General features: G+C 30.2%; 3 protein-coding genes across 6 annotated transcripts; 2 read left to right on the top strand and 1 right to left on the bottom strand.

The window, feature by feature from the left end:
• The first annotated feature begins 7,785 nt into the window (after nucleotides 1-7,785).
• On the top strand, nucleotides 7,786-19,546 carry LOC126850284 (lysosomal acid glucosylceramidase-like). 2 transcript variants are annotated; one of them, XM_050593128.1, is made up of 8 exons: nucleotides 7,786-8,046; nucleotides 15,508-15,572; nucleotides 16,189-16,516; nucleotides 17,239-17,504; nucleotides 17,735-18,160; nucleotides 18,269-18,354; nucleotides 18,724-19,019; nucleotides 19,190-19,546. In XM_050593128.1, exons 1-8 carry the CDS (start codon nucleotides 7,838-7,840, stop codon nucleotides 19,299-19,301), a joined length of 1,788 nt encoding a protein of 595 aa, XP_050449085.1. In that variant the 5' UTR covers nucleotides 7,786-7,837; the 3' UTR covers nucleotides 19,302-19,546. The 2 variants fall into 2 exon arrangements, with proteins under 2 accessions (XP_050449085.1, XP_050449095.1); XM_050593138.1 differs by lacking the exon at nucleotides 7,786-8,046 and adding an exon at nucleotides 14,954-15,041.
• LOC126850368 (39S ribosomal protein S30, mitochondrial) lies at nucleotides 18,804-21,887 on the bottom strand. Of its 2 annotated transcripts, XM_050593289.1 has the most exons (5): nucleotides 21,328-21,887; nucleotides 20,496-21,118; nucleotides 19,985-20,378; nucleotides 19,579-19,795; nucleotides 18,804-18,985 (listed from the first exon to the last, which is right to left on the bottom strand). In XM_050593289.1, the coding sequence occupies exons 1-4, from the start codon at nucleotides 21,780-21,782 to the stop codon at nucleotides 19,585-19,587; spliced, it is 1,683 nt and encodes a 560-aa protein (XP_050449246.1). In that variant the 5' UTR covers nucleotides 21,783-21,887; the 3' UTR covers nucleotides 18,804-18,985; nucleotides 19,579-19,584. The 2 variants fall into 2 exon arrangements, with proteins under 2 accessions (XP_050449246.1, XP_050449236.1); XM_050593279.1 differs by lacking the exon at nucleotides 18,804-18,985 and having other exon boundaries at nucleotides 19,527-19,795.
• A 132-nt stretch (nucleotides 21,888-22,019) lies between these two features.
• LOC126850866 (cyclin-dependent kinase 7) lies at nucleotides 22,020-25,865 on the top strand. Of its 2 annotated transcripts, XR_007687604.1 has the most exons (6): nucleotides 22,020-22,277; nucleotides 22,536-22,595; nucleotides 22,673-22,781; nucleotides 22,917-23,362; nucleotides 23,545-23,991; nucleotides 25,279-25,865. XR_007687604.1 is itself a non-coding variant. In XM_050594274.1 (5 exons), the coding sequence occupies exons 1-5, from the start codon at nucleotides 22,215-22,217 to the stop codon at nucleotides 23,890-23,892; spliced, it is 1,026 nt and encodes a 341-aa protein (XP_050450231.1). In that variant the 5' UTR covers nucleotides 22,021-22,214; the 3' UTR covers nucleotides 23,893-25,272. The 2 variants fall into 2 exon arrangements, 1 of the variants encoding a protein (XP_050450231.1); XM_050594274.1 differs by lacking the exon at nucleotides 25,279-25,865 and having other exon boundaries at nucleotides 22,021-22,277; nucleotides 23,545-25,272.
• Nucleotides 25,866-26,001: the final 136 nt, after the last annotated feature.

Genomic DNA, 26,001 nt, shown 5'->3' on the forward strand with positions numbered 1-26,001 from the left:
GGCTATATATGATGGGTTCTTTAAAGACTCAGTAACATGCGAGAAATACACGTCATAGCTATAATTTAGACGTGAATGAGAAACTGTCGCGTCTGACGAGAGAATAATGCATTATGGAGAAAGCAGTGCGGCGTGCATAGCGCCGTGATAAAAACGCAATTAAAAGGGTTTGCGCGATAAAATAAGACCAATTACCACTACATCGAAAAAGCTTAGTGACTAAAATTTTACAGTTATACGACAAGGACGACAGGACTTACGAATTATTTTCCCTTGAACACATCCGATATCATAGTGTATTTTTCTACTAATGCTTTCTACATTATTTGGACAAAATGATTCTTCTCGAGAAAATACAATATTGACTTTATTCATAAAAAACTGCAAGGATAATAAAGCTCATACTCTTCTATAGTCCTCATATTTTTGAAGAAGAATTATAACTGTGAAAAACTAACAATAATTATGCTAGAAATAATTAATGTAAAAAAATATACGTGTATTTACAAAAATTATAACATCTTTTACGATATATGTTTACGCTATTGTGTAATAAAATTATAGTACAATATTGAAAATATATACGCTCATATACTCCACTCAAAAAGTTATTGCATCCATGAACATGAAATAAATAATAATATGCTATAACGATATGCATTTACCATCTCGCCGTCGCAAAGCTGCTCGTGAATTTTTCGCGCAAAAAACCGGACGCTTTCGCCAACGAGGGGCGCGCGCGATTATGATAAGTTACTATATTAAAAAGAACAACCGAGAATTTTTTTCATGCTCCGCAAGATAAGATGGCAACAAAACGATAGCATGAAGGCTGACCTATAATCATAGGACATTATTCTTATTATCTTTTGCCGCCGACACCGTCGACGAATACGAATTAAGCCGTAGAGCGTTGTGAAGTATAGTCTGGCGACGTTGTACGAGAAGCGTACACGAGCACTCTGCGGGATTGTTATTGATCTAATTAATTATTCACGCCTCGTTCGCCGCCACGGAGAAACAATGCCGTTCTTTGAGACTCGCAAGGAACGTCTTCTCTTACAATAATCCTCTACTCGGTGAGACGAAAATTAATAAGCTCCTCAACGAATAGAATATGTCAAAAAATATGAATACGACACTTTCAACATATTTTATTAATCACTCACTTATCTAATGCAAAAAAGGGATAAATAGATAATAAAATCATAATCAATCTCACAAACAGATACTGTTAAAACAAAATTTAAATCTTATGCTCTTAATTTGAATCTCATTTTTTATTATTCTTTCGTTTTTCCAAAAAAAAAAAAAATTAAAATAAAAAAACAACGGTCTCGCTTAATTATAATTAAAATAAACTACAGTTGTTGAAAATTTTTAATTTTTCGAGCAATGAGTTCATAAATTAATAAAAATCGCAAAATATAAAAAATATGTAGTTGCAAAAATAAAATTTCGAGCGTAAATTTACATTTTGATCGAAATACACCATAATCTCGCGTCGCATAAAAATATATGTTGCTTTATATTTAGCTTAAATTATAGTTTAGCAAAATAATTGCTGTCAATGTTTGACAGATAACAGTGCTCACAAGTGGTCGTTGAAAAATTTAGAATCTTTCGCGTAAAATTTTGTAAGATTTAATTTATACCGCAGCGCGCGACTATTATAATTTTTTATAGTGCGCAGGACAATTTAGATAACTACAAGGGATAGACAAGGGCGATGCTGAATATAGCCGGAAGCTTTTAAAACGTTCTCCGTGTCATTTTTACCGAGAGCAAGTACGTGCCGTCAAACTCATCGTGTGAGCGTGCATGTAGCTTTAAATTACTGCCGACACATCGCGCATGCATTTCGCCAATTGCATTCGACAATTTGTGATGAGTTACGCGTTAGATGGATATATTCGTCCGACCCGAGTCGTGCGCAAGACGATCCTCGATTTCGAGTGGAGTGGTGTATTTGCTAGTGTATTACTAATAATATTTTCTACCTGTAAATGCATCCCGTAGATATAAAGGCATAAAAGTGAGTATTGATTATTCAAGAATAATTATACACAATGTAAAAAGATATTATTAATGTAATTCTCATTTTAATAATTATATTTTACATGCTTCTCATAAGAGAGACAATGATCTAAAATGCATCACTAATGATGCTGGCACTTCTCCCTGCCATATACACGAAGATACCCTTATACGATAACCCGGTGGTTTCACGGGGAATATACCCGTCCATTCATCACACTTCATCCGGAATTAATATAGATTAATCTCTCGCTAAGTAAAGCGGCGCTATTAAAAAAATTTAATAGCTATCATAAAATTATTAGAAATCACTATAAGTAAATATGTAAGAAAAGATATAAATTATTGTCGCACTAAAAAATAATCGTACGATTATCATTAATTTTATCTCGCATTTAACAAGATAATCCTATATAAAGCTTACATTCTTGTTTACTGAAAAATTATAGCTATCAGTTTCGTAGTTCGAGAGTTATTATAAGTTGTTACACTCTCTCGCATCACAATGTAACGATTAATTTGATTGATTTTATTAGTTAGCTGACGTACATACAATGATACCACGCAAATCGCTATAGTAAGCAAGAATAATATTGCAAATGGAAAAAGAGAAAATCCCGAGCAATATAAACGAGAAACATTTAAAAGGGACATCTTTCCGACGTTATACAAATAGCGATGGGATATATATAGGGTGTTTAATAAAATATTGTACCAACGAAGAAGTAATCACTCGCGAAACATAAAAAATGTAGAATAAAATTGTTTGCACATTTTTTACTAATTAATATTTCATGAGTAGTCACGCAGTTTTTCTAATTTTTTAATTAGAATATTCCATAACAATTAGCACATAAAATCATAAAATTTTATCTTTAAAATTTAATCTTTATGATTTAATCTTAATATTAGAAACATATTAGCATATGTTCGCAATTATTTTATCATTTTAAATATATTAATAAAAAAATTAACAGCAACATATCAATAAAAATTAACAAAAAACTTAGCATTCTGTTTCTAAAATTTTGATATACATAGCTAATTTATAGAGTTCTGAGTCTTTGTCCGTAGTGTCAAATTAACATACTTATTAAAAAAAAAAATTTACTTTACTCTTCCTTATTTTTTCGCAAAATTGTTATCTCCTCGTCAGTTGTAGCACGATTTACTAGATACCCCGTATATACGCTTCGCGCGTACAGATGCAATCTTATCCCGCAGCAAGAAAAATCTCACCTTTGCCAGTTTAAATTGCTCAACCACACGGTGCAAGCAAGATGCATGACTCTGGTAATTCAGAGTACTTCTTAACGTACAAACCGAGACTTTCTGATATCGCAAATCCCCTTACACGAGTAGCGAACATATTCTCAGCTATTTCTTCTGTGCAATAATAGCTGTACAAAACTAAGCGTGTTTAAAGTCCCACGCGAATCTACAGTCTCTATTTTCAGTATGTTTTTATGTAAAAATATAAATACATTTGTTACAAACGAGATATATACAAATAGAAATTCAATAATAAACTTAAATATAAAAGAAAATAGTTGTACGTATTCTATATCACGATCTTTTATAACGTAGTTTAGTTTTAGATAGCCGTCCTAGAGTACGAATAGAGTGGAATATATCGCTTATGTGTCACATTCGCATGGTATTTCTCCTAGTAAAGCCATAGCTCCATTTATATAATTTCGCTGTGTGAACATCTCTTACGAACACATGGGACGGAACGAGAAAGAAATCGCTGCTAAAGTGAATTCATGTGTAAAGCCTGACTGGCACTGAAAGAGGCACTCAAAGGTGTTCGAGGCCCTTTAATGCATCTTGATACTAAGAAATATAGTAGAGAGAGCGGGCGCATTAGTCACATGCAGGAAATCGATTTCATGTATTAAAAGGATATTTTAATTACAGAATAATTATTTGAAATTGCCAGAAAAATATATAATTATGATAAAAATAAATTTAGAAATATATATTATCAACTAGATATCCAAAGATTCTCTATGCGATGTTTTCATATCTCTTTAAATTCATCAATGTATAATATATGAGAACTCGTAAAACATTGGCGTACAGTTTATATCCTCAAATGTGTATAAACGTGCGCTTTCTCCGTGTGATATTCACAAGAATATAAAGATATTTCTGAATAAAAACGACAGTGTGTGTGTGTGTGTGTGTGTGTGTGTGTGTGTGTGTGTGTGTGTGTGTGTGTGTGTGTGTGTGTGCATCTGTGTGTGCGCCGACATACCAACGGTATATTCGAGGCAAAACGATAATTTTAACGAGTGTAGCTAGAAATGCGGGTATGCAACGTTGGGCAAATGGGGATGAAGTACGAACGGCACAAGAAGAAATGCGTTATTACGTGCTTACAGTATCTAGTCTCCGGTAAATATGAATGGCTTTAATATTCCGTAAGCACGAAGGCGCCACTTTTAAAGTTCATGCATATCCCGGACGTGACCAGAAAATATTACGAAAGCCACGCAAAATCCCACCTCGTCCGCGAAGAGAAGGCCCGCAGTTGTGTCTCGAACGGTGTGAGACACGAGGTTGCACGTGGCTAAAATGAACCCGCCGTTGCTGCCATGTATTTCCTGCCACGTATTCCGCGCTGCGGGGATCGTCATGCTTGCGCCTCGCGAGACTCACCCGCTGGTCAGAATCATCTACGAAGATGGTAAAGTATTATAGTTACCGTGAGACGAGACGATACACTTCGCGTAATTTACTTCTGTGTGTCAACAATAATGTTTGCGAAGATATGAAATTTTTGCATCTCAAATAAAACTTGAGACACAACAAGAAAGGAATTAGTGCATTTTATTTTTAGAAAATTCCGTTTTCGATAATCGATTGCGAGATCGATGCCGAAAAGATGATAATGTCATCGTTGTGGAGTAGGATCGTATTATAACGACCATATTATAACGATGAATCTAATGAAGCAAGATGTTGGCGGGACAGTATTTAAATGCAAACGAGGTCGCGGGCGATCGGACATTCCACCGGTTTCGTGCCCGACTGCGTATGCCATTTGATTAACATTTTCATCGCGACAGACCAAAAACTTCGCGGAAAATTCGAGATTACAAATTTTCATTAAAAACTTTTGCGAGCGTTTTCTGCGTTAAGTCTAAACTATCGTTTAAAGAATGTCGCAAGACATCTACCCTCGGATTTACGTTAGAACGCGATGTTACCATTTGGCTTTCGCAAATAAGTAACATAAATCGCAACCACAAACTATGTTTTGGCAAACTATTTAAAGATATTTGCAATATATATATATATATATATATATATATATATATATATATATGATATAGTTATATAAAAAAAACATAAATAATTTATTTAAAAAAATAAAATATTTTTGATCATCGTTATCATTGGCACAAAATCGATAAAGTAAAAATGAAAGCAATGAAAGTACTACAATTCTAAAAAAATGTTTTTTTAAGAAATGCGTATAGTTTATTCGTATTTAAATATATATTACAAATATATATGATATTAAAATATATCTCGTTACTTTATTGCACCTAGCACGGTCCGAAACAGCCTCAATGTTCTCTATGATTCGTGATTTATTGATCACAAACAGAATTTCGAAAGCCGGCGATATGGCGCGTGTCTTATCTCGATACCGAATGCTCGTTCCGGCGAAATTCGTTGCGGATTATTGTCTTACGGCAACAATAAACGGGTCAATTCGCTGCGCATTTACATGAAGCACTTGCAGATGCGGGAAACTGGAACGGGGTCGCGTCGAATAGATAATTACCGTGAATTTTGCGCGCCCCGGCGGGACTAACTAATCGCAACTCACTGCAACCGCTAACTTTCCGCACGCCGCTAATGTATCATCGACCTATACGAATTTCGAGAACCCGCAAATAAGTGCGTTGAATACATATATTATACGTAACACAACAAGGAATGCTTTTAATCTATCCACCAGGAATATTTAATAATTCATTAGTAGCAACGGGAGAAATACTGCTTCCTCTCTTTATGCATCTGTTTTACAATATCTATACCGGATTTAATTTCAGCATTTTCTTAATGTCCGGTAGCAATTAACGTGCATTATTTCTGGTTAATTGCAATTGATTAATTAAACGCAATTGAAATATACGTTTTAGAAATAATATTTTACTCCACAAAACCCTTTTATGTCTCAGAAAATGTAAAAGTATAAGTAAAACAAATGCGATGGTAATAATATAGTTGTAACAAAACATTCTATTATCTTCTAATTCTATTGTTCTTCCTACTTATTAATAACTGAAATACAAGTTATATATATTATATATACATTTATTAATGTAGAAAGAACAATAGAATAAGAAAGTAATCGATTTTATTTTAATTATTATTATTATTAGTATCTCTAACGTGAAAAAAAAAATTGTGTATGATAAAATATCTATTTTCAATATTTATAGAAAAGATATCTTTTTAAAATAAACGATTCAATTATTTTCTGATTAATATAACTATAATTCAATTTATCAAAACATTTTAAATTTTTTTTTCTGTCACAAAAAGATTCAACCTAAGTATTTTCCGTATTTTCAAAAATCATTTTTGTAATTTGAAATATGCAAATAATATAAGAATAGTTGGCGTATTCAAAAGGAAATTAAATAAAAAATAAAAAATAAAAAAATCGTGCGCGACGTACGTGATTATTCGCTTGAGTTGTCATTACATGACAGCGCGATGTTTGGAGTAACATCGTACCGCGCTGCTTTCATTTGCATCGATAGATTGATGTATCATTGGCAATCGTATCACAAAGGCGTCTAGTCGATTCCCGTAACAAATAGATGCATCCTGTTGCTAGAGAGGCGCGCACTTGACGATGCGTAGCTTTTCGCTGCGTTTGCCGCCTGTAATTGCATTACTGTGTCGTTACATCTGATTACAACGCGTGAGCAACCATAGAGAGAATGCCAATTATCATGCTAATTATGATAAAATTAACCAATGATCAATGAAAATAGGCTAAGGTTTTTATTACTTTATTGATAAGAGTATTCGTGTTTTCTTCAAATAGAAAGAAATATTGCGCATTAATCATAAACTTAAAAAAACAATTTATTCGAATGAGTTACTCAAAAATTTGCATTTTCATGTTTATCCTGTAACAAATATTTTAACTATATATTTGTTTTACACACATCTTTATACTATTCTACTATTCATATTATTACTTTATGCATATAAGATGTAGGATATAAGATGAATATATATATTTGCATGTTTTTAGAAAGTAAAATCCGTAAAGAAATATCGTTATCTATTTATCCTGAGGAGTTTTTTTTCCTAAGATAATGTTATCGCTTTATATGTATGTCATCATTACTCTTTTTTCGAAAAATCTGCCATATTTACATGTCATATACATCGCATATGAGCGCAGACTTTAGATATATCTGCTCTTTGAAAGAGAAAATGAGATCTTTTCTATTCTATAAAAATCCGCATGTTCTCTCCTCTTATATGTTAAATAAAATCTTTATTTAACACAAAATTTCAATAAATAATAATGCGATCTCTTATAAGAATTTAAATGCAACTGAAATACAAATTTTCTACAGCTTCCATCGTTTTTATTATTCTAAACTATTCATGTTTTTGATATATTATTGAGCCCGCTATCATCGTAACCATATACTTCGATGTAGCCACCGACTTATACAAAGCACCGCGCGGAGATTCCTCATTCGTATCGTAGCCACTTATCGAGCTGTCTACCCGCCGGAACAAGCTGTTCAGTATGCTGTTACAAAAGGCAGGACGTATCCAGCCGGGAAGCAATTTCAAGGGGAATTCAACGAAGTATCCATGCGCCATCATACTGACGAAGAAATGGATCACCCACGACAGCATTACGCAATCGGCCTTTCCGACTTATCTTGAGAGACCAGCGTTTTCCTCATGTTGCGTCTCGGAGTATCGGAAATTTTTTTCTCTTAAAATCATCAGGTACGATATTTCTACTTACCACGTATTATTATATGTGTTATGTGTACTATATATATTGTATGCTTATCGTGTCACTGATATTATCACGCGTATTTATATATATTGATAATTAAAACGTAAATTGATACATTGATACTGCGCAGAAAGAAAGACGAAGAAAGCTACAAATCTCTTTATGTTTGTCATCTAAAAACTTTAATATAAGTAGTTTTAAGATATAATCAATATTATATATATATATATATAATATTATTATTATTATTATATATATATTATTATTATATATATATATATATATATATATATATATATATATATATATATATAATATTATATATAATCAACAGCTCTTTAATTTTAAGAATAATGGCATAAATAAAAAGTCAAATTTAATAAATAAAACTCTTCATGTTTCACATATGTAGAATTGGGTAATTTTCTAATTATCATTCATCGAAAACTATAGCAAATGGAAAAACGGCTTGTTTCTTGCAGACCGAATGGCGTAATATTAAATTAAACAAGAAAATTAACAAAGATTGATCCAAATTTTGCAGATTTACCGAATATAACCACAAAAAACGGCGCGTTAATCGAATCTCTTGCGATGTTTCAATTTTACCGAAAAATGGTGTAGAACTGCTGGGGTGTTCAAAATATTCTGCAAGCCTATTATAAGGAAAACGGCGCTTTCGAAGGGGACGAATAATCGAGAATAGCGCGAAAGCAATTTTAAGCTTGATTTATCGTCGATCTCCAAAAGAAATCGCGATTCGCATGATGCCCGCAGGGTTCTGTGCACGAGAAGAACAGGGATGTCCTTCTTTCCTTAATCCTAGAAAAGAAGGTGCGACGATGAGACCGGAATTTTATTTTCGGTGAAGAGGAGATAACGATTCATCTCGAAGGCAGCTCGGCATATCGGTTTTCGATTTGTTGCCGGTAATTTTAAGGGAATGGATCGAACAGCTAAAATTTGCACTCGAATTGCTACAATATAGCGCATTGCGTTATCCGATTATGTTAGTAATCCGAAATGCGGTTACGCGTGTGATTAATCGTATTTATATAATTTTAGAATCAAAATATATATATATATATATTTCACAATCATGCAAGAAACCACACACACAAATAAAGACGCGCGAAATGTACAGATTTTTCTTCGAATAAATATCATATTTCTATTACATAACGTGCATCTGAGAATAAGTCATACCGCGTATTCGAAGATCAGTAATGAAGATATGATGTTACTCGATGTAATAATATAAATTTAATCACGCATTTGTTAAAATATAATGTTTGTATAATTAATATTATAACATATTAACAAAGCATCACCTCCATTTTTTCCTCTAGTAAAAGTATATTTGTCATTTCGAAATAAATATTTCATTATCATAAATTCATCGTAAGAAAAGATTATTTTTCGGTTTGGGAAATTGTCATTTTAGTTACGATATTCGAAAATGGAGGCCAAATATGAAGGGAATAGATGACGTTTTATGGTTAAACAAAATATGCATTGATGCAATCTGAAGCGGCTATGCAAAGCAGCTGTCGGCAAGCAATAGAGCGCATATTATGACGTCCGATTTCGTCCACCGTTCTATTCGGTAATGCGGATTTGCGTTCGACATATTTACGGAAGTGTGCGGCCGCGAGTCGCGAATTTAATCATGAGTAATGAACAATGAATTGTTTTAAAAAAGAAATATACAAAATGTGCAGTTTTCGATAGAAATGAATTTATTTATTCTATATCTGAATGATCATTCTTATTAAAATAATATTTTCTAATACGGAAATAATATTTTCAATAGCTATGAAAATACTCAATGTAACTCTGAGATATATTTTCGTAATTTGTGAATAATAATGATATCATGCGGATTGTTTCACATTGTGCTTAGTATAGAATCATCGTGAATTGCAATGCTGCCAATCAAAACATTACTATTCAATAGTATTAGAAATTCCGAACGTATGTCTTGAAATATTGACAACGCTAATTTGAAAAGCATAAATTCCCGATTCAAAGAATATTAAATTTTATAAGAACAATAAACCCGACAATAATTTTTTGAAAGTATAACTTATAGAAGATAGTAATTCATATGTATAGAATAATATATTTCCTTATATAAGAATTATCATTTTTTAAATACAAATTCAATCTGTATGTTTTTGAGAGAAAGAGAGAGAGAGAGAGAGAGAGAGAGAGAGAGAGAGGGAGAGAGAGCAAGAAAAAGAAATTAATATTTTATAAAAAAAAAAATATTTGAAAATCTAAAAGCTTTTTAAATACAAATTCAATCTGTATGTTTTTGAGAGAAAGAGAGAGAGCAAAAAAAGAAATTAATATTTTATTAAAAAAGAAAGATATTTGAAAATCTAAAAGCTTTCATAAATTTCTGTAAAATATCACAATAGTGTATATATATCACAGTAACAAGTGCACATATATATAAATTTAACTCTAGAATGGTTATTAAACTTTGTACCAAAGTATTACATAAAACATTTGGTATGCCACAAACTCATGCTTCTACATATTTTTCACAGCGATAACTAGTTAGATAGCTAGGCTATACATATTCAATTGTTCTGTATCATATTCATGTATCTTGTAACAGAACTGTGCAAGTGACAAATAATTATTATTTATTACTTTGTCTTTACTATACGTTATTGCTTAAATATAAAACTGAAGTTGTTTATAAAACATTTACATTTTTTATAAATAACTTCATTAAATTTAATTAAATTAAAAATTGTAGTATTTTCAGCAAAAATACTTAAATAGAATTTAAAACAATTTCATCTCTCTCTTGTCCATTTATGGAAATCTTGTTTCGGCTGTCGAATATTGTCAATTTATAACAGACAGTTTTGTTGTCGAATAGATTATTCAAAAAACTCAGCCGATCTATAATGTAAAAGCGTTTACTTGTCAACGCTGATTTTGTCATGATTAAAATGATGAATGTGTGCAAGAGACTGGATGCAGTCGATAAATAAAGTGAAGTGAACACGGAATGCAGGAGCCGCTTTAAGAGTGAAATAAAATGGCAAGATGCATTCGCATTTGCGAAATGCGTTCTCTCTCTCTTTCTCTCTCTTTTTTTCTCTTTCTCCTTTTCTCTCTGTCTCCCTTTCTCTTTCTTCTTGCCTTTTTTTTCTTCGTAACGCACCGGTCGCATATGCAACCGATGATACCCTACATGCAGCTCAGCTGCAGTTAACGGTTCAGTCTATTGATTTCAATAATATCATGTAATTTACATTTCCCGAATGCAGTCGAAAAACGAATCACATGCAATACAAATGAGATTCTCAAAATACAGATTGCAATTCGCATGCGGCGAGATTTCGCAGTGCGTCCTCAATTATTTCCGACGCGGTATCGTTATTATTTCCGCGGATGGAGTGTTCATAAGTTTGTATCGCGTCCTGCCGCGTCTCTAAATTTTGTATATTTTGCACGAGCGATAGAATGATTCGCCAAATTATCCAGTTGACAATGCACAATGCATTCTGTTAAATGACGCGTGAATCGAACGAATTTCGTCCAAAATTTTCAACGATAAGTGCGAGCAATAAATTTCGCGCGAATCAACGCATTCTCACCGATGTATAGTCCATTAATATAATTCGTGCCTTTCACGTGGCATTATTAATTTTAACAATTTGCCGACAAATATGAATTTGCATACCGATCGATTCGCACATCGCGATTAACATCAATACTTATTTTTATTTTTATAGAGCATTACAAATTGAAAAGTTTGTCGCACTTACAAAGATATTTAAATTATTATAGAGTCTCTGCACAAAAATCCATAATATTTATATTATTAATTAAAGTACAAATTATAATATAAGTTAAAAAACTTTAAATGCAAGTTATATATATATACAATATATATATATTAAAGCTACGACACGGATTTTCGTGTCAATTGTACCAAACATCTCCGATATAGTTATATTAAAATATACATCGCTGTGTGCCAGAATTATATTACCATCAATCGTATTCGATATTGTCGATGTGTAATAAAATTTACGCAATAGAGCGCGATGCTTATCAATCATTAGGATCCGATTGGACAGATATCCATTAGCACTATTTTTAATTAATTACATTTGTAAATAAATTACATTTGTAAATAAACCTTGGCTTTCTTTTTGTTCGTTTAATATTACATATCGTTTGACAATTTATTTTCCGGCATTTATAAATATTTTTTTTAAAATCACTATTTTCCAAACAAGCTATTTTATTATATCGTACATTTTGCAACGAGCTAAGAAAATGCGTCATTTCTATTTCTTACTTTATCACGTTGTGGAAAATCTTCACAAACTGCATAATTTGTCAGATAAGAGCTTCAGAGCTTTCAATGTAAGTAAAGAATTTTACACTGTAAGTCCATTTACAATTAAGAGGCATGATCATGGCGCAAGAAACGCGTAAGCTTTGCAAATCTACGAAGATTTAACAGAAACGTGCAAAATTGCATTGGCGCATCTCGTGGGAAATCTGCAAGCATATGCTCGAAACGCACGAGCGAATCTGCATTTGTACGTGCGAAAGGTATCGAGGGCGCGCGCCTTAGTGTTTTCAATTTCCTGCGTTTCGAGACGGTGACGATGACGATGCCGAACAGACGTAGCGGCACGTCCCGTTCATCGACGTGCAGCTACGTGACGAAAATGACGATACCATCTCGTAAATTTTGTTGCGTGTCTCGCAAAAAGCCGAGATCTCGCGGCCGTAGCGGATAAGCGTCTCTCCGAGCGAGAGACGCGGCTGCGACAATTCCGCACGCAAGCGACCGCGCGACACTCGACAAAAAAGACGTATCGCTTTGTTACAAAATTGAATATGCCACACTTCTCGAATCCTTTATCCTTTATCTCATTCGTCGTCGCGATCCCCTGCCGTTATTTACAATGATGACAATGATGATAACGACAACGACCGACTCGTCCTGGTCGAGATTAAGTCTCGCGTACCAAAAATTTAGCGAGAATATACGGAGTATAAATGCTCATAGGACTACATATTCTCAAAGCACTAAATGTCAAGTTGATTCCAAAGTTTATTTCATTTTTTCCTATATGACTCTCTCTTAGATTAATCATTAATAAAAAGAAAACAATTGTCATTTGTATATAGCGTCTCTCTTTTTCGTACCTACTTAAATTCTTCAGCTTTACCTATCTAACGGCAGTCTAATTTCTTGATAGATACGTACAAAAAGTCGGCAGAGTGGAAGACAAAAACTTGTGCACGGTCAGAAACGGCGGCAGCGGTGCGATTTCGTGGGGAGAGAGTTAATTACAAAAAATTTCTTGTAAAAACGAGCTTAACGAGGAGCAGATAACGTTTGATTACGCTTACGTTCGTAATTATCTCGATTAACTTCGCAATAGTACTGTAGTTCCACCGATTTAACAAAATTAAGATCCGAAGCTCAAAAAAACCCTAATCGCGTAATTCTCAAGCTAATTGCTCATTTTTATTAAATGTTTTGTTACAAATTTTGTAACAAAATTAATAATCTTCCAAAATATATTACATTTTCTGAGATAGAAGTTGATAAAAATAAAGTGAGGATCTGTTGATGAAACTTGTACAAAAATTCTAAGATTTTACAGAATTTTTAAAGATATGAATTTAAATTGCTCTCTATCAACAAAATATATTTTCATTGCGGTTGAAAAAAATAAAAATATTATGGATAAGTTTTTAAGAGCATACACAACAAAGTATATACTGTAATATAATAAAAATTGATGAAGTGATTACTTATGAAGAAAAATGAACAACAATGTCCAAGACAAATCTCTCTCTCTCTCTCTCTCTCTCTCTCTCTCTCTCTCTCTCTCTCTCTCTCTCTTCTCTCTCTCTCTCTCTCATGATCTAAAGAATAATATTCTGAATTATAAGTACAAAGCCATCCACAATTGCAAAATTAAAAAAATCTTAAACATTTCAAAATTAAAACTTTGTTATAATTGAAGAAAAAATCAATTTTAGAGGACAACCGATTCGACACAACAGCAATAGAACGATTAATACTTTTAGCAATGTATGTTATGATATTTTATATAATTAATTTTATAACATGAGACCCCTATTATAGAACAAATTTTTGGATAATGTGTCAGTAATATCAGTTATTAATTAATGCACTAACTTAAATTCAAGAATATTAAATTATGTCACACAAATACGCCCAAATATTAAATTATGGCACACAAATATTTCCATTAATGAAACTTCAAGTCCAAAAATGTTTTCATCTTTAATATGTAAATTTTTGAAAATATTCTTTTGAAAATTTCTTAAAAAATGTATGTACGATATATAATGAATGATTATATATTTTGCATAATTTCAATGTATTTATAATACATTTGCATCGAATTAACATAAATACATTGTTAGTAACACACAACACAATTGGCAGTAATATTTTTATATTGATTTATATTGAATATTTTTGTATTGACTTTTTCTTTTGTATTGACTTCCTGAAACCGCGCTCTTGAAAAATTCATATACAGTAAACATAGCAAATAATTTTACCATTTTAAGTTTAAGCTATTATCTAAATATACTTTATATCAATTCATCTAATGATGTAATATCAATAGAATTACATTGAAAGAAACATTGACTTGGAAATTATTCAAAGATCATTTCTCACATTTTGTGCATTGTCAATCAAGCTTGTCAGCTTGTCAGAATTCAAGGTTGTTTCTTGAAATAACATTATGTGCATTAGTTAAAATCTTATTACTGATAAATTCGCGGAAACAGTCTATCACCATGTGTTCTGATAGGCATATGATTATCAACGTTAAAAATAACGTTGCGTTATTTTTCAATCGTCATTCAAGAACCATTAAAGAACGGAGAAGTATTCTCTGCTTCTACATCAAGACTAGTGAAAATATTTGAAGATATATTATATCAGGTGGGACATATAGTGAACAAAAACTAAATATATAGATAGAAACATAAAATAGAAAAGCCTTCTTTTTGAGGATTAATCGATTTTACATCCGAAATTCTCTCTCATTGAAAATCATATACTCATAAACGTAAATTATTAAAGAATAAATAAAACTTCGCTTGTGAAAGTAAAAGTGAACGCGTAGTAAAATTTTTATATATAAATACACATTATAAGAAAAATAAAGAATGAAACACTGTCGGTTAAGTAAAACATGGTGAGTAGCATTAAATAACATACAGTCTTTTGACTGACTCGATGACAGTTATCGTAATAGTTATCGTAGTTAAAATGACATCGCACACAAATATAGTATCACATATACAAACAGATACTGATAATTTGACTAAAGATTTTGATATGATAAAACATTTTCTTCAAGGTCAAAAGAGATTAATATATATTTTTCTTTATCATACATTCTCAGATTTGTCGTCTTATTGAAAATGCTACGTGCCATAATTCTGATTGCCGTCTTTGCTGCAGTAAAAGGTAAGTAATGTTCAATACACGCAATCGGGCTTTGCATTTTATTTTCGAACATGAAAATTTCTTTTAATCATCACAAGTAAAATTTTTCACGAGAAAAACATTACATTTTTTTTTTTTTTTATTTAAACGTTATCAATATTACAATAAAACAAGTTTTTTGTTTTTTGAAATTTCGATATATTTTGTACAAAAAAAAAGAAAGAAAAATACAAAATATTATACGTAAAATATCTTCTGAAAACTTTTATAAAAAAACTTATATAAAATTGTTATATGTATCTAATCTTGAAATAATCGTATTCATTATACTTTTTACGTAACGAAAATATGGCCTATTTATATCTGTTAAATAGTTCTCACTTCAACATACCTATTCAAAACTATAAATAAAAATTTTTAATAATTCATTTAAAAACTCGCATATAATCAACATTAGAATTTGAGCTTTATTAAAATAACCAAATATAATTTGGCAAATAAAGTTATTTTTTCTCAACACAGCATAGTCAATATTTCTACAAAATCTTAGATTTTTTTTAAGATTTCCATTGCTTGTCGATAAAAAGAATGATAGTAAATATCAGAACATTTAATTTGAAATTTGTTTATCTTGTAGGCGATGGATGCATACCACTTTCATTTGGAGAAAAGGGTAATGTGTGCATCTGTAATTCGACATATTGTGACACAATAGAGATGCCGCAACTGCAAACGGATCAGTTTCTCTGGTATATTTCTACCAAAGATGGCAAAATGATGGAATATTCCATTAACAATTTCTCCAACGAGGATGAAATTAAAAATAAGTCTGAGAGAATTAAAGTTCTCACAATAGACAGTAGTCTGAAGTATCAACAAATATTTGGATTCGGTGGAGCAATGACTGATGCCGCTGCACTCAATATTAGAACTCTCAGTAATGAGACTCAACACAAATTGCTTGAGTATGTAATTAATTTTATTTAAGAACAGAAACAATATCTGTTTAAAAAGCGACGAAACTCCAGGAAATCATAATAAACATTAATGATATAATGAATTTTAAATATATTCTCTTGCCGTTGTTCTTCACAGAGAAGCGGCAACTTATCAAAGTCATTATTTCGCAAATATCATTCAAACATCTATATTAAAACTTGGATGTCACTTGTGTTTTAAATATTATGAAAATCTATTCTGTTTTTCAATTTCCTCTATTTTATTTCACAAAACTAACTTTTTTAAACCTCTTTCCTTTAATATTAAAGTTTTTATTCGCGTTTTTTTTTAGAAAAACCCATTTAATAAATACAAAACATCTATTTTAAAGATCAATAGGTAAATTTTACTAAACATTAATAAACATAATTTAGCTAGCGCAGTTATAAGACAGTTTTTTAAAAAAAGTGTGTTAATCTCTGATTTATAATAATTTCTTGTTTGCTAGTAGAAAAATTGATGAATACGAATTTTGCAGATTACGATTCTTTAGAATGATAAATATATTTCTATAGTGTCGGAATTGAACAAAATATGTTAACTGGTATTGAAATATGAAATCGAAAACCATCCGGGAGTAAAATAATTGAGCAATGATGTGTCGAATTTTAGGAAGTCGCCACAAATTTATTTAACGGAATTTAATTCTTTTTTCATGATCATCTTTCACATATAATTATATTTTCAGGTCGTATTTTGGTTCCACTGGTATCGGATATACATATTGCCGACTACCTATCGCGGGTACAGACTTCTCAACGAGACCATATACATACGACGACGTACCCGGCGATATTACATTAAGTAATTTCAGTCTCGTGGAGGAAGATGACTATAAAATCGAATATCTACATCATATCGAAAGTATTATGCCCGATTCAGACAATCTAAAAATATTAACTACTTCATGGTCTGCTCCCCCCTGGATGAAAAACACCAACAACATAAAGTGGGGTAATTATGATTGGGATAAAGTACAAAATTTTTTTCAAGAAAATCGGATTTTTTACAAGATTATTAATACTATCAACAAGTGAATATTTTTTTCAACGATAAAATGTAATTAAAAAATTGATTTTTTTTTTATTTGCGAATATGCTAATACGAGAGATAGACGAGATGTTATAATAATTGGTTGGATGTTATAATAAATATAAAATATATAATGCACAATGATTCAACAGGTACCTTAAAATCTGAATATAAGCAACTTTATGCTAATTACATCAAGAAATTCTTTGACGCGTACAAAGAGCGTGGTATAAAAATATGGGGTATAACGCCCGGCAACGAGCCATTAGACGGACTTATCCCATTCTTTCCTTTTAATGCTATGCTATGGATGCCCACTGAAGAAGCAGAATGGTCCGTAAATTATTTAGCTCCAACTTTGTCCGAATACAAAGATCTTCTTTATATAGCAATGGACGATCAACGTTTCGAATTACCTTGGTATCCCGACATAATGTTCCAAAATCAAAAGGCTAAAGAGTTATTCTCCGGTATTGCGGTCCATTGGTATGCAGATCAGATATTTTCACCAGACAGAATAACCATTACGCATAATAAATATCCAGACAAATTTTTAATAATGACCGAGGCATGCACCGGTAAACATAATTAATTAAATGTTCCACAATAAGTTATGAAAATGATAAAGAATTGTAATAACTTTAAAAAAAAAACCTTAAAATATTTACATAATTTTCGCTTCACAGGTAGTACTGGTACCGATCCTTTCGGGCCAAAGGTAGATTTAGGATCATGGAAACGAGGAGAAGAATATATAGAAGATATAATAGAGGTTTGTTTAATATGTCATAAAATTAATAAATTTATATTCTAAATCGAAATATATATAGACATTTGATTTCAGATTTAGCTTATTTTTGCATTAGTTATGAAAATGTTTTTAATATAAACGTAAAATAAGAATCTATCCAGAATGTTTAACTTTAAATGCACGTCAAAAATTTTTACAGATATAAAGTTCAAATATAGTATTACTTAATAATCCAGTTTAGATCTATTATACAGAATTTTGTTTTATATATAAGATACGTTAATTTCATTATTGAAAAACAATAATGATATAAATATTTTTTTTTTTTTTTTTTTTTGAGATGCTTTGTTTTTAATTTAAATTATAAAATTCATGAGAATATAATTCCAGAACTTATTACATTGGGTGAGTGGATGGATAGATTGGAATTTAGCGCTCAATGAGAGTGGTGGACCAAATTGGGCTCAAAATAATGTGGATTCACCTATTATTGTAATACCGCAAAAAGATCAGTTTTATAAACAGCCTATGTTCTATGCAATTTCTCATTTTAGCAAGTTTGTAACACGCGGTTCTTATAGAATCTTTTCCAGAGAAGAAACATCTTCTTTCGATCAAAACAATACAACTGAATCAATAGCTTTCTTGACGCCTGAACAAAAAATTATTGTCGTGATTGTTAACAAGTTAGTAAATATATTTACGTTACTAATTTCAATATGATATATAATAATATAGTTTATTCTTAAAGCAATTTAAAGAATAATATTTACTAATTATTTTCTAAATTAGTGCATGTTTTGGTATTCATTAAATTTTTTAAAATATTTAATTCAAATTTTCTTTTTTGTTATAGAAATGATGAGCCTGTTGCTTTGACAATCAAAAATAAGATTGAAAGCAAAATAATAAACATAAACTTACCTGCAAAATCTTTCCATACAATATCATATTTGGCAGAGCAGTAATATATATTCATGTAAAATACATATATATTCATGTAAAATACAAATGGAGAATACCTCTATAAAATTTTTCAGTTTTCTTAAAGGAAAGGACGAAACATTGTACAATATTTTGTACAACTTTTTTATGGAATAAAGATAGATTGATAAAAATAAATTTTAAGGAATAAAGATGGATTGTATGTTGTGTGGACATATATATGGTTATAAAAATTAATATAAATATAATTATCTTTTAATCATTGGTATATTTATAAATTCAATGTAATATTATACGTACTTGTAATCATGGATAATACGTTTCCGCCCATCGTCCTATCTTTCTCTTCTTGGGATTCGTTCGTAAGCATCTTGGTATATAGGGTGGCTGATGATCATCTAATCTACGTTTGAACATTCTGATACCAAATTCCCATGGTTCTCGTTTCTTATCCATAGGACGAGTTTTATTTCGTATAAGATAGATCTTTTGCCAATCATATATTTCCGGTATTCGTCTAAAAAAAAATATGTTGCAAATAATGAATTAATAAATATACATATTCCTATTATCTGTCATTAAAATCTCTATTCTTATTAAAATATTTTATATATACACAATTATTAAAATAATATTTCGTTTTATTAATATTGTAACGTTATTCTAATCTTATATTTTTAATATTATTTATACTGTCATTACGCACCTGTGTCTTGGCCTGTTACACACAAGATGCTTATACTGTTTCTCAAGCCAATTTCTTCTTTTATTACCTTTTATATTGGCTATTAGTTTTATAGATTCCCCTAAATATGGTTTCAAATCTACACCTATTCTTTCCTCAGGAATATTTGTGTAATATTTAATCAAAGTCTTGAGGACTTCTTCATTTAAACCATAAACTTTTTCATTTTCTATCTTATCAAATAATTTTATCGGTTCTGTGACCCAACACAGGTTACGTTTTGGATTTTCATCAGCGTATTCAGAGTGTACCAATGTAGTATTAAGTTGGTATACAAAGAACGACCACCATTGCCCATCTGTTATAACCGTTTGGGTAGTTAAGGGATATGCAATATCATTAAAAGTAGAGAAACCTGAAATTTTACATATATATAAAATATATAAAATATATATAAAGTATAAAATTAATATTCAAAGTTTAATTAATATTCAAATTAGTATTTAAAACATAATATTAAGCATACAGATACCTTGATAACAGGCTTGTGACAATAACCAACTATAAGATGCTAATATTGCTTGTACAGTAAGTGCTTCAGATGTATCATTGTATTTTTTTGATCTTCTTTGCAAACTTGTGCAATTATGATAAGATAAGAGTCCAAATTCATTTTCATCACCAGGCCAAAATCCAGGTATATTAGTCAAATGTCTACGACCAAGTCTATAAGTCAATACCAAAGGGCATATTTTGAATGTAGGTACATCCAAAGCTGAATCTGTGCATTCACTTAGAGGAATAATCTCTTTCAGAGGATGCTTATATCTCAAATGCATAGCAGGCTGACCCAGATATTGAACAGGCAAATCTACCGGGTCATCAATAGAATCCTTTAAATATTTAAATCTGTTTCTGTATCTCTTCTTAAAGGGAGGAGGATCTATACCACCAGCAAACCAAGATGATTCCAATCTTGGCTCAATATCAACTTCAGTTTGTAATAAATGTGGATACATAGAAGAGAGATGTATCAGTATTGTTCTATTAATTTTTTGAATGAGTGCTTGACATATATTATTTTTTATTTTTGTTTCCTTTTCTAAATTCGCAATATGTTCATCTGATATATTAACATCAATTTCATGCTCTCTTCTGCAACATTATAATATATTCAGAAAAAAAATAACTTTCAAAGCTATGCAAGTTGAACATAAATAAATAAATAATTGTAAATACTCAATAATAGTAACTATAAACAGATATATCAATAGATAAATTGAACATTTGCATGGTCCCTATATTATAAATAAAAGAATACTTTTAATTCACAACAACAAAATATAATAAAAATATATACCAACCTTCTGATACAATGTTCAAAGATTATATCATCTTCTATATCATTTTTTATTGTTTGTACAATTCTATCTAACTGCTCAGTAGGAATTACATTGTTGTAATATGATGGAAGACCAGACTCTTTGATGATGTGTGTCCTCGTAATATACTGTGCATGTGACAAAGAATTGTATGGTATTACATGTTCATTTAAAAACAGCGATTTCCAACCATAATATCGTGGCATATTAAACTCGACCAGCTTCTCTTCTACAGTTTTTATATTTTTGATCTTTTCATGCCAAGCTTGCTTTTTCCTCTTCGACATAGCTTTCCAGTTTAAGTCTTCGATGGGTGGATACACCGGTTCTGTCATGTCTTTGGCTTCATCCTTTCCTTCGCTGATAGCGGAGATATACCTTTTCTGTTTCGCATACTTTGTTACCGTATTAAACAGTAATTTCTGACGAACAAACATACTTCCAACACTTTTAAGCAGAAGTAACCTAAAAATCAAATATTACTCCGACTTGAAAAAAGATACGTTTTCAATAGAACTTGAGCAATAAAGGTGCGTTCAAAAAATCTACGTATCGGAATAAAGTAGCGTTTGATTAGCCCATCAGGACAAAAATTTCTTTGCTCTGAATGGTCAATCAAATTCTGTGTATGTACGTAACGAGTAGATTTTTGAACACAATTCTTTATTCTTACGATTACGATTGTATATTGAATGTTGCGTTTTGCTTGAGTCTTCACTCTTCATTTCTGATGTTGCCATGCCTTCTCTATCAAGCTTCTCTCTGATATCTAGAAAAATAATATATATTGCATGTAGTATGTAAAACAGGCGCATTATTTGGAAATACTGCTTGTAAAAAAGTAAAACACGTACTTGTATATGAAATAAATGTTTGCAATAATGGAAAAAGTGCGAAGATACGAAAAAATCGACTTTTTAGGCGAAGGACAGGTTACAAAATATTTTTTGTCACTTTCATAATTTTATATGAAATTATATAAAAATTATATATATACACACACACACACACTCACATATATATATATATATATATATATATATATATATATATATATATAATATAATGCTTTTACTTGTATAATACACATAGTGTATGCACAACAGATTTGTTTATATTGATTACAATCTAATATATAATCTAATTATACACAATATTATAAATATAAGTACATTATTATTATATTCCAGTTTGCCACGGTTTATAAAGCAAAAGATGAAGAAACGAATAAAATAGTGGCTGTGAAAAAGGTTACTTTTTATTATAGAAAATATATTTTATATAATTTATATTTTTTATAAACTTATATTAATGTTTATATTTTTAGATCAAAGTCGGAAGTCGTGCAGAAGCCAAAGATGGTATAAATAGAACTGCTCTGCGAGAAATCAAATTACTGCAAGAGTTAAAGCATGATAATATTATTGGCTTATTGGGTATTTGTTATTTTTATATTTTAATGTAAAGATTTAATTAATAATTTATTAAAAGTGAAATATGATAATTAAATAATATATACAGTTTTACATAAAAATAAATTTTTATTGTTATAAGTATAATTTCGATTTCAGATGTTTTTGGCCATAAATCCAATGTGTCCTTAGTATTTGATTTTATGGACACTGATCTGGAAGTAATAATAAAGGATAGCAATATAGTTTTAACTGCAGCTAATATCAAAGCATACATGATCCAAACACTGCAAGGCCTAGAATATCTTCATTTTAATTGGATACTTCATAGAGATTTAAAACCGAATAATTTGCTAGTAAATTCAGAAGGTGTTTTAAAAATTGGAGATTTTGGCTTAGCCAAATTTTTTGGATCACCTAATCGAATAAATACTCATCAAGTTGTTACAAGATGGTACAGAGCACCTGAATTACTTTATGGTGCTAGACTTTATGGAACTGGAATTGATATGTGGGCAGTAGGTTGTATATTAGCCGAACTTTTGCTACGAGTACCCTTTTTACCTGGTGAATCTGATTTGGACCAACTCACTAGAATATTTCAGGTAATATATTTATATTTACTAATATTTACTAATACATTTTTATTAGTCTAGGATATTGTTATAATTCTTAAACTCAAAAATTTATTTTATTATATATATATATATATATATATATATATATATATATATATATATATAAATTTTCTCTATTGTCTTGACCAAATATTTTCTCCACTGTTTAGACACTAGGTACTCCAACGGAAGAAACATGGCCAGGGATGACTGAATTACCAGATTTCATTCAATTCAAACCTTTTCCTGGAACACCACTGAAGCATATATTTACTGCTGCTGGTGATGATCTTTTGGATTTAATTGCTAGTTTCTTGAATGTGAACCCATTAGAAAGATGTACATGCGATCAAGCACTGCAGATGCCATATTTCAATAACAAACCTGCACCTACACCTGGACCTAAATTGCCCCTACCTACAACTATTAAACGTCAACGTGAAGAAAGACCTAGTTTAAAAAGAAAACTGCTTGAATCGACAGAAGGTGCCTCTTTAGCTAAAAGATTGCAATTTTAATCATAATTGATTATAATTGTTATTAAAAGTGGATCATTTGCAAGATACAAAAACCTCAGAAGATTAGAAAGATAGAAATTTGTGATACAAGTTGTGTGTGTAAGTATTATATCACATTGCAGTACATATAATATACAAATATTATACATTAGAATTTTCCTCAAATAATTATATCTACATATACACATGAAATAAACATATGTTTCTGTTTAAAAATTTTACGGATATTATATACATATATATATATATATATAATATTTGGGATTTTTTATATAAAAGTTGCACAAAATTTGATAAGAAATTATAACAAAAATTATAATGCGAATATTAGAGAAATTTTCTGAGCAGGTCATGATTTTCGATTTTCCATTATTAATAAATGGTTGATAGAGATTGAATAAGAAATAGGAAAAGTTACAGATAGAATAATAATAATGCGCGCGTTGAAAAATACAATATTTTACGTTGTATTATCTTTATTAATTTAAAAATTAGTAAGAAACCCTTGATACTCGAACGATTTTGTAAACTGTGAAATGTTCAATTTGAAGTAGTATAGTAGAAGTAATAAAGAGGTGATTAAATCACAAATCAGTATAATATTAATCTCGAGTAAAAAAAAAGAAATTATCTTTTAACTTAGACTGATCTGCACAGTAACTGCAAATGTTTTGATAGCATATTTCAATTCACACTAATATGTGATTATGTTATTGATGTATTAATTGGTTTTCCAAAAAAAAGGGAAAACAAAATAAAACGTTACAAAAGTTTCATTGCAAATTAATAAGTTTTGATTAAAAACTATATGTTCTTTGTGTATGTGATTCTGCTAGTGTACATTTTGTGAATAATATTCATATTTGATTGTACTGTGTTGAAAATACTTCCAACTATTGTTAGGGTATATCTATCTCTGATATACATGTATATATGTACATACATGTAACTGTAAATTAATATTTCTGTACAACAAAAATATAATTTCATACAAGATTACTCTTAATTTATTTTATTAATGCATACACATTAATGATGAAGAGCAAATAAGGAATTGGAAGAGAAAAAAAGATATATACATAAACATAATTTAAGATGATAGTATTTAAAAAGACAATTATTTACGCTTATGTGAGCATTCTGTATATATACTTTTGTATATATACTCAAAATGATTAAATTCAGGTAAAAATTCTTTCTAACATGCATAATTATTTTGAAGCGAAGTGTGTTTGGAAATATTATGGCTATTGTTAATTCATATATACATACACATCAAGTCTCATAAGATTATTTTAATTTGTGACAAAGCACATTTTATTTACATACTTTTTCTTGTATTGCCAACTATATTACAATTATTACAAGTATATATCTTTGTTTTAGATCAAATCGTCTACAGCTTGATAACAATGAGTAAATTATAAATAATTTAATTAGATAATTCTAACTTTAAAAAGCACCATAAAATATGCTGTAAATGATAAATTTACATTAACAAATTGTGCTGTGGTCCCTTTCATTCGAATTGAATTATAACATCTATATATTATCTTTGTATAATCAAGACACAGCAAATGTTCTTAAGTATATATATTATTAAATATTCTCAAGAAATTCTCAAGAAAATAATAGAGGAGCACGACAATTGATGAAAACAAAAAAATGTAATTGAATAATCCACTTCAAATAAAAAGATTAAGCATTAGACATATTTAGATATAAAATAATTATAGTGTTAATAAAATATTGAAAGATTTACGCAGAAGATGAATATTAATTTTTTGCTGTTGTTATACACACCATTAAAAAATTTATAAATTAAATATAAATGATCCTGGATGATCACAGGACGAATTCGGCCAGTGCTTTAAAATGTATCACTAAATACATTATTGAAATTATATATATATTATATAATAATATTTGTTCTTTCATAAAAACAACCAAGAATTATGATAAGCTACTAAATGCGTATTGCTATCACTGTATCATGATTATATTTTAATTTTGTTGTTATTTATGTATATATATATATACATACACACACACACACACACACACACACACACACACACACACACACATAAAGTATATCTTAAATTTTTA

Source organism: Cataglyphis hispanica, chromosome 1 (assembly GCF_021464435.1).
Source record: "Cataglyphis hispanica isolate Lineage 1 chromosome 1, ULB_Chis1_1.0, whole genome shotgun sequence".
Taxonomy (NCBI): domain Eukaryota; kingdom Metazoa; phylum Arthropoda; class Insecta; order Hymenoptera; family Formicidae; genus Cataglyphis; species Cataglyphis hispanica.

Bases quoted from the DNA above. Each gene is read 5' to 3' on its own strand.
- LOC126850284 (XM_050593128.1), top strand. From the start codon at position 7,838: ATGCTGTTACAAAAGGCAGGACGTATCCAGCCGGGAAGCAATTTCAAG. The intron at 18,161-18,268 runs GTAAACATAATT...TTCGCTTCACAG, and splicing joins AATGACCGAGGCATGCACCG to GTAGTACTGGTACCGATCCT. The intron at 18,355-18,723 runs GTTTGTTTAATA...ATATAATTCCAG, and splicing joins ATATAGAAGATATAATAGAG to AACTTATTACATTGGGTGAG.
- LOC126850368 (XM_050593289.1), bottom strand. From the start codon at position 21,782: ATGTTTGTTCGTCAGAAATTACTGTTTAATACGGTAACAAAGTATGCG. The intron at 21,119-21,327 runs GTTGGTATATAT...ATAATGTTGCAG, and splicing joins TTTGAACATTGTATCAGAAG to AAGAGAGCATGAAATTGATG. The intron at 19,796-19,984 runs GTGCGTAATGAC...ATTTTTTTTTAG, and splicing joins TGTAACAGGCCAAGACACAG to ACGAATACCGGAAATATATG.
- LOC126850866 (XM_050594274.1), top strand. From the start codon at position 22,215: ATGTTTGCAATAATGGAAAAAGTGCGAAGATACGAAAAAATCGACTTT. The intron at 22,278-22,535 runs GTTACAAAATAT...ATTATATTCCAG, and splicing joins ACTTTTTAGGCGAAGGACAG to TTTGCCACGGTTTATAAAGC. The intron at 22,782-22,916 runs GTATTTGTTATT...TTTCGATTTCAG, and splicing joins TAATATTATTGGCTTATTGG to ATGTTTTTGGCCATAAATCC.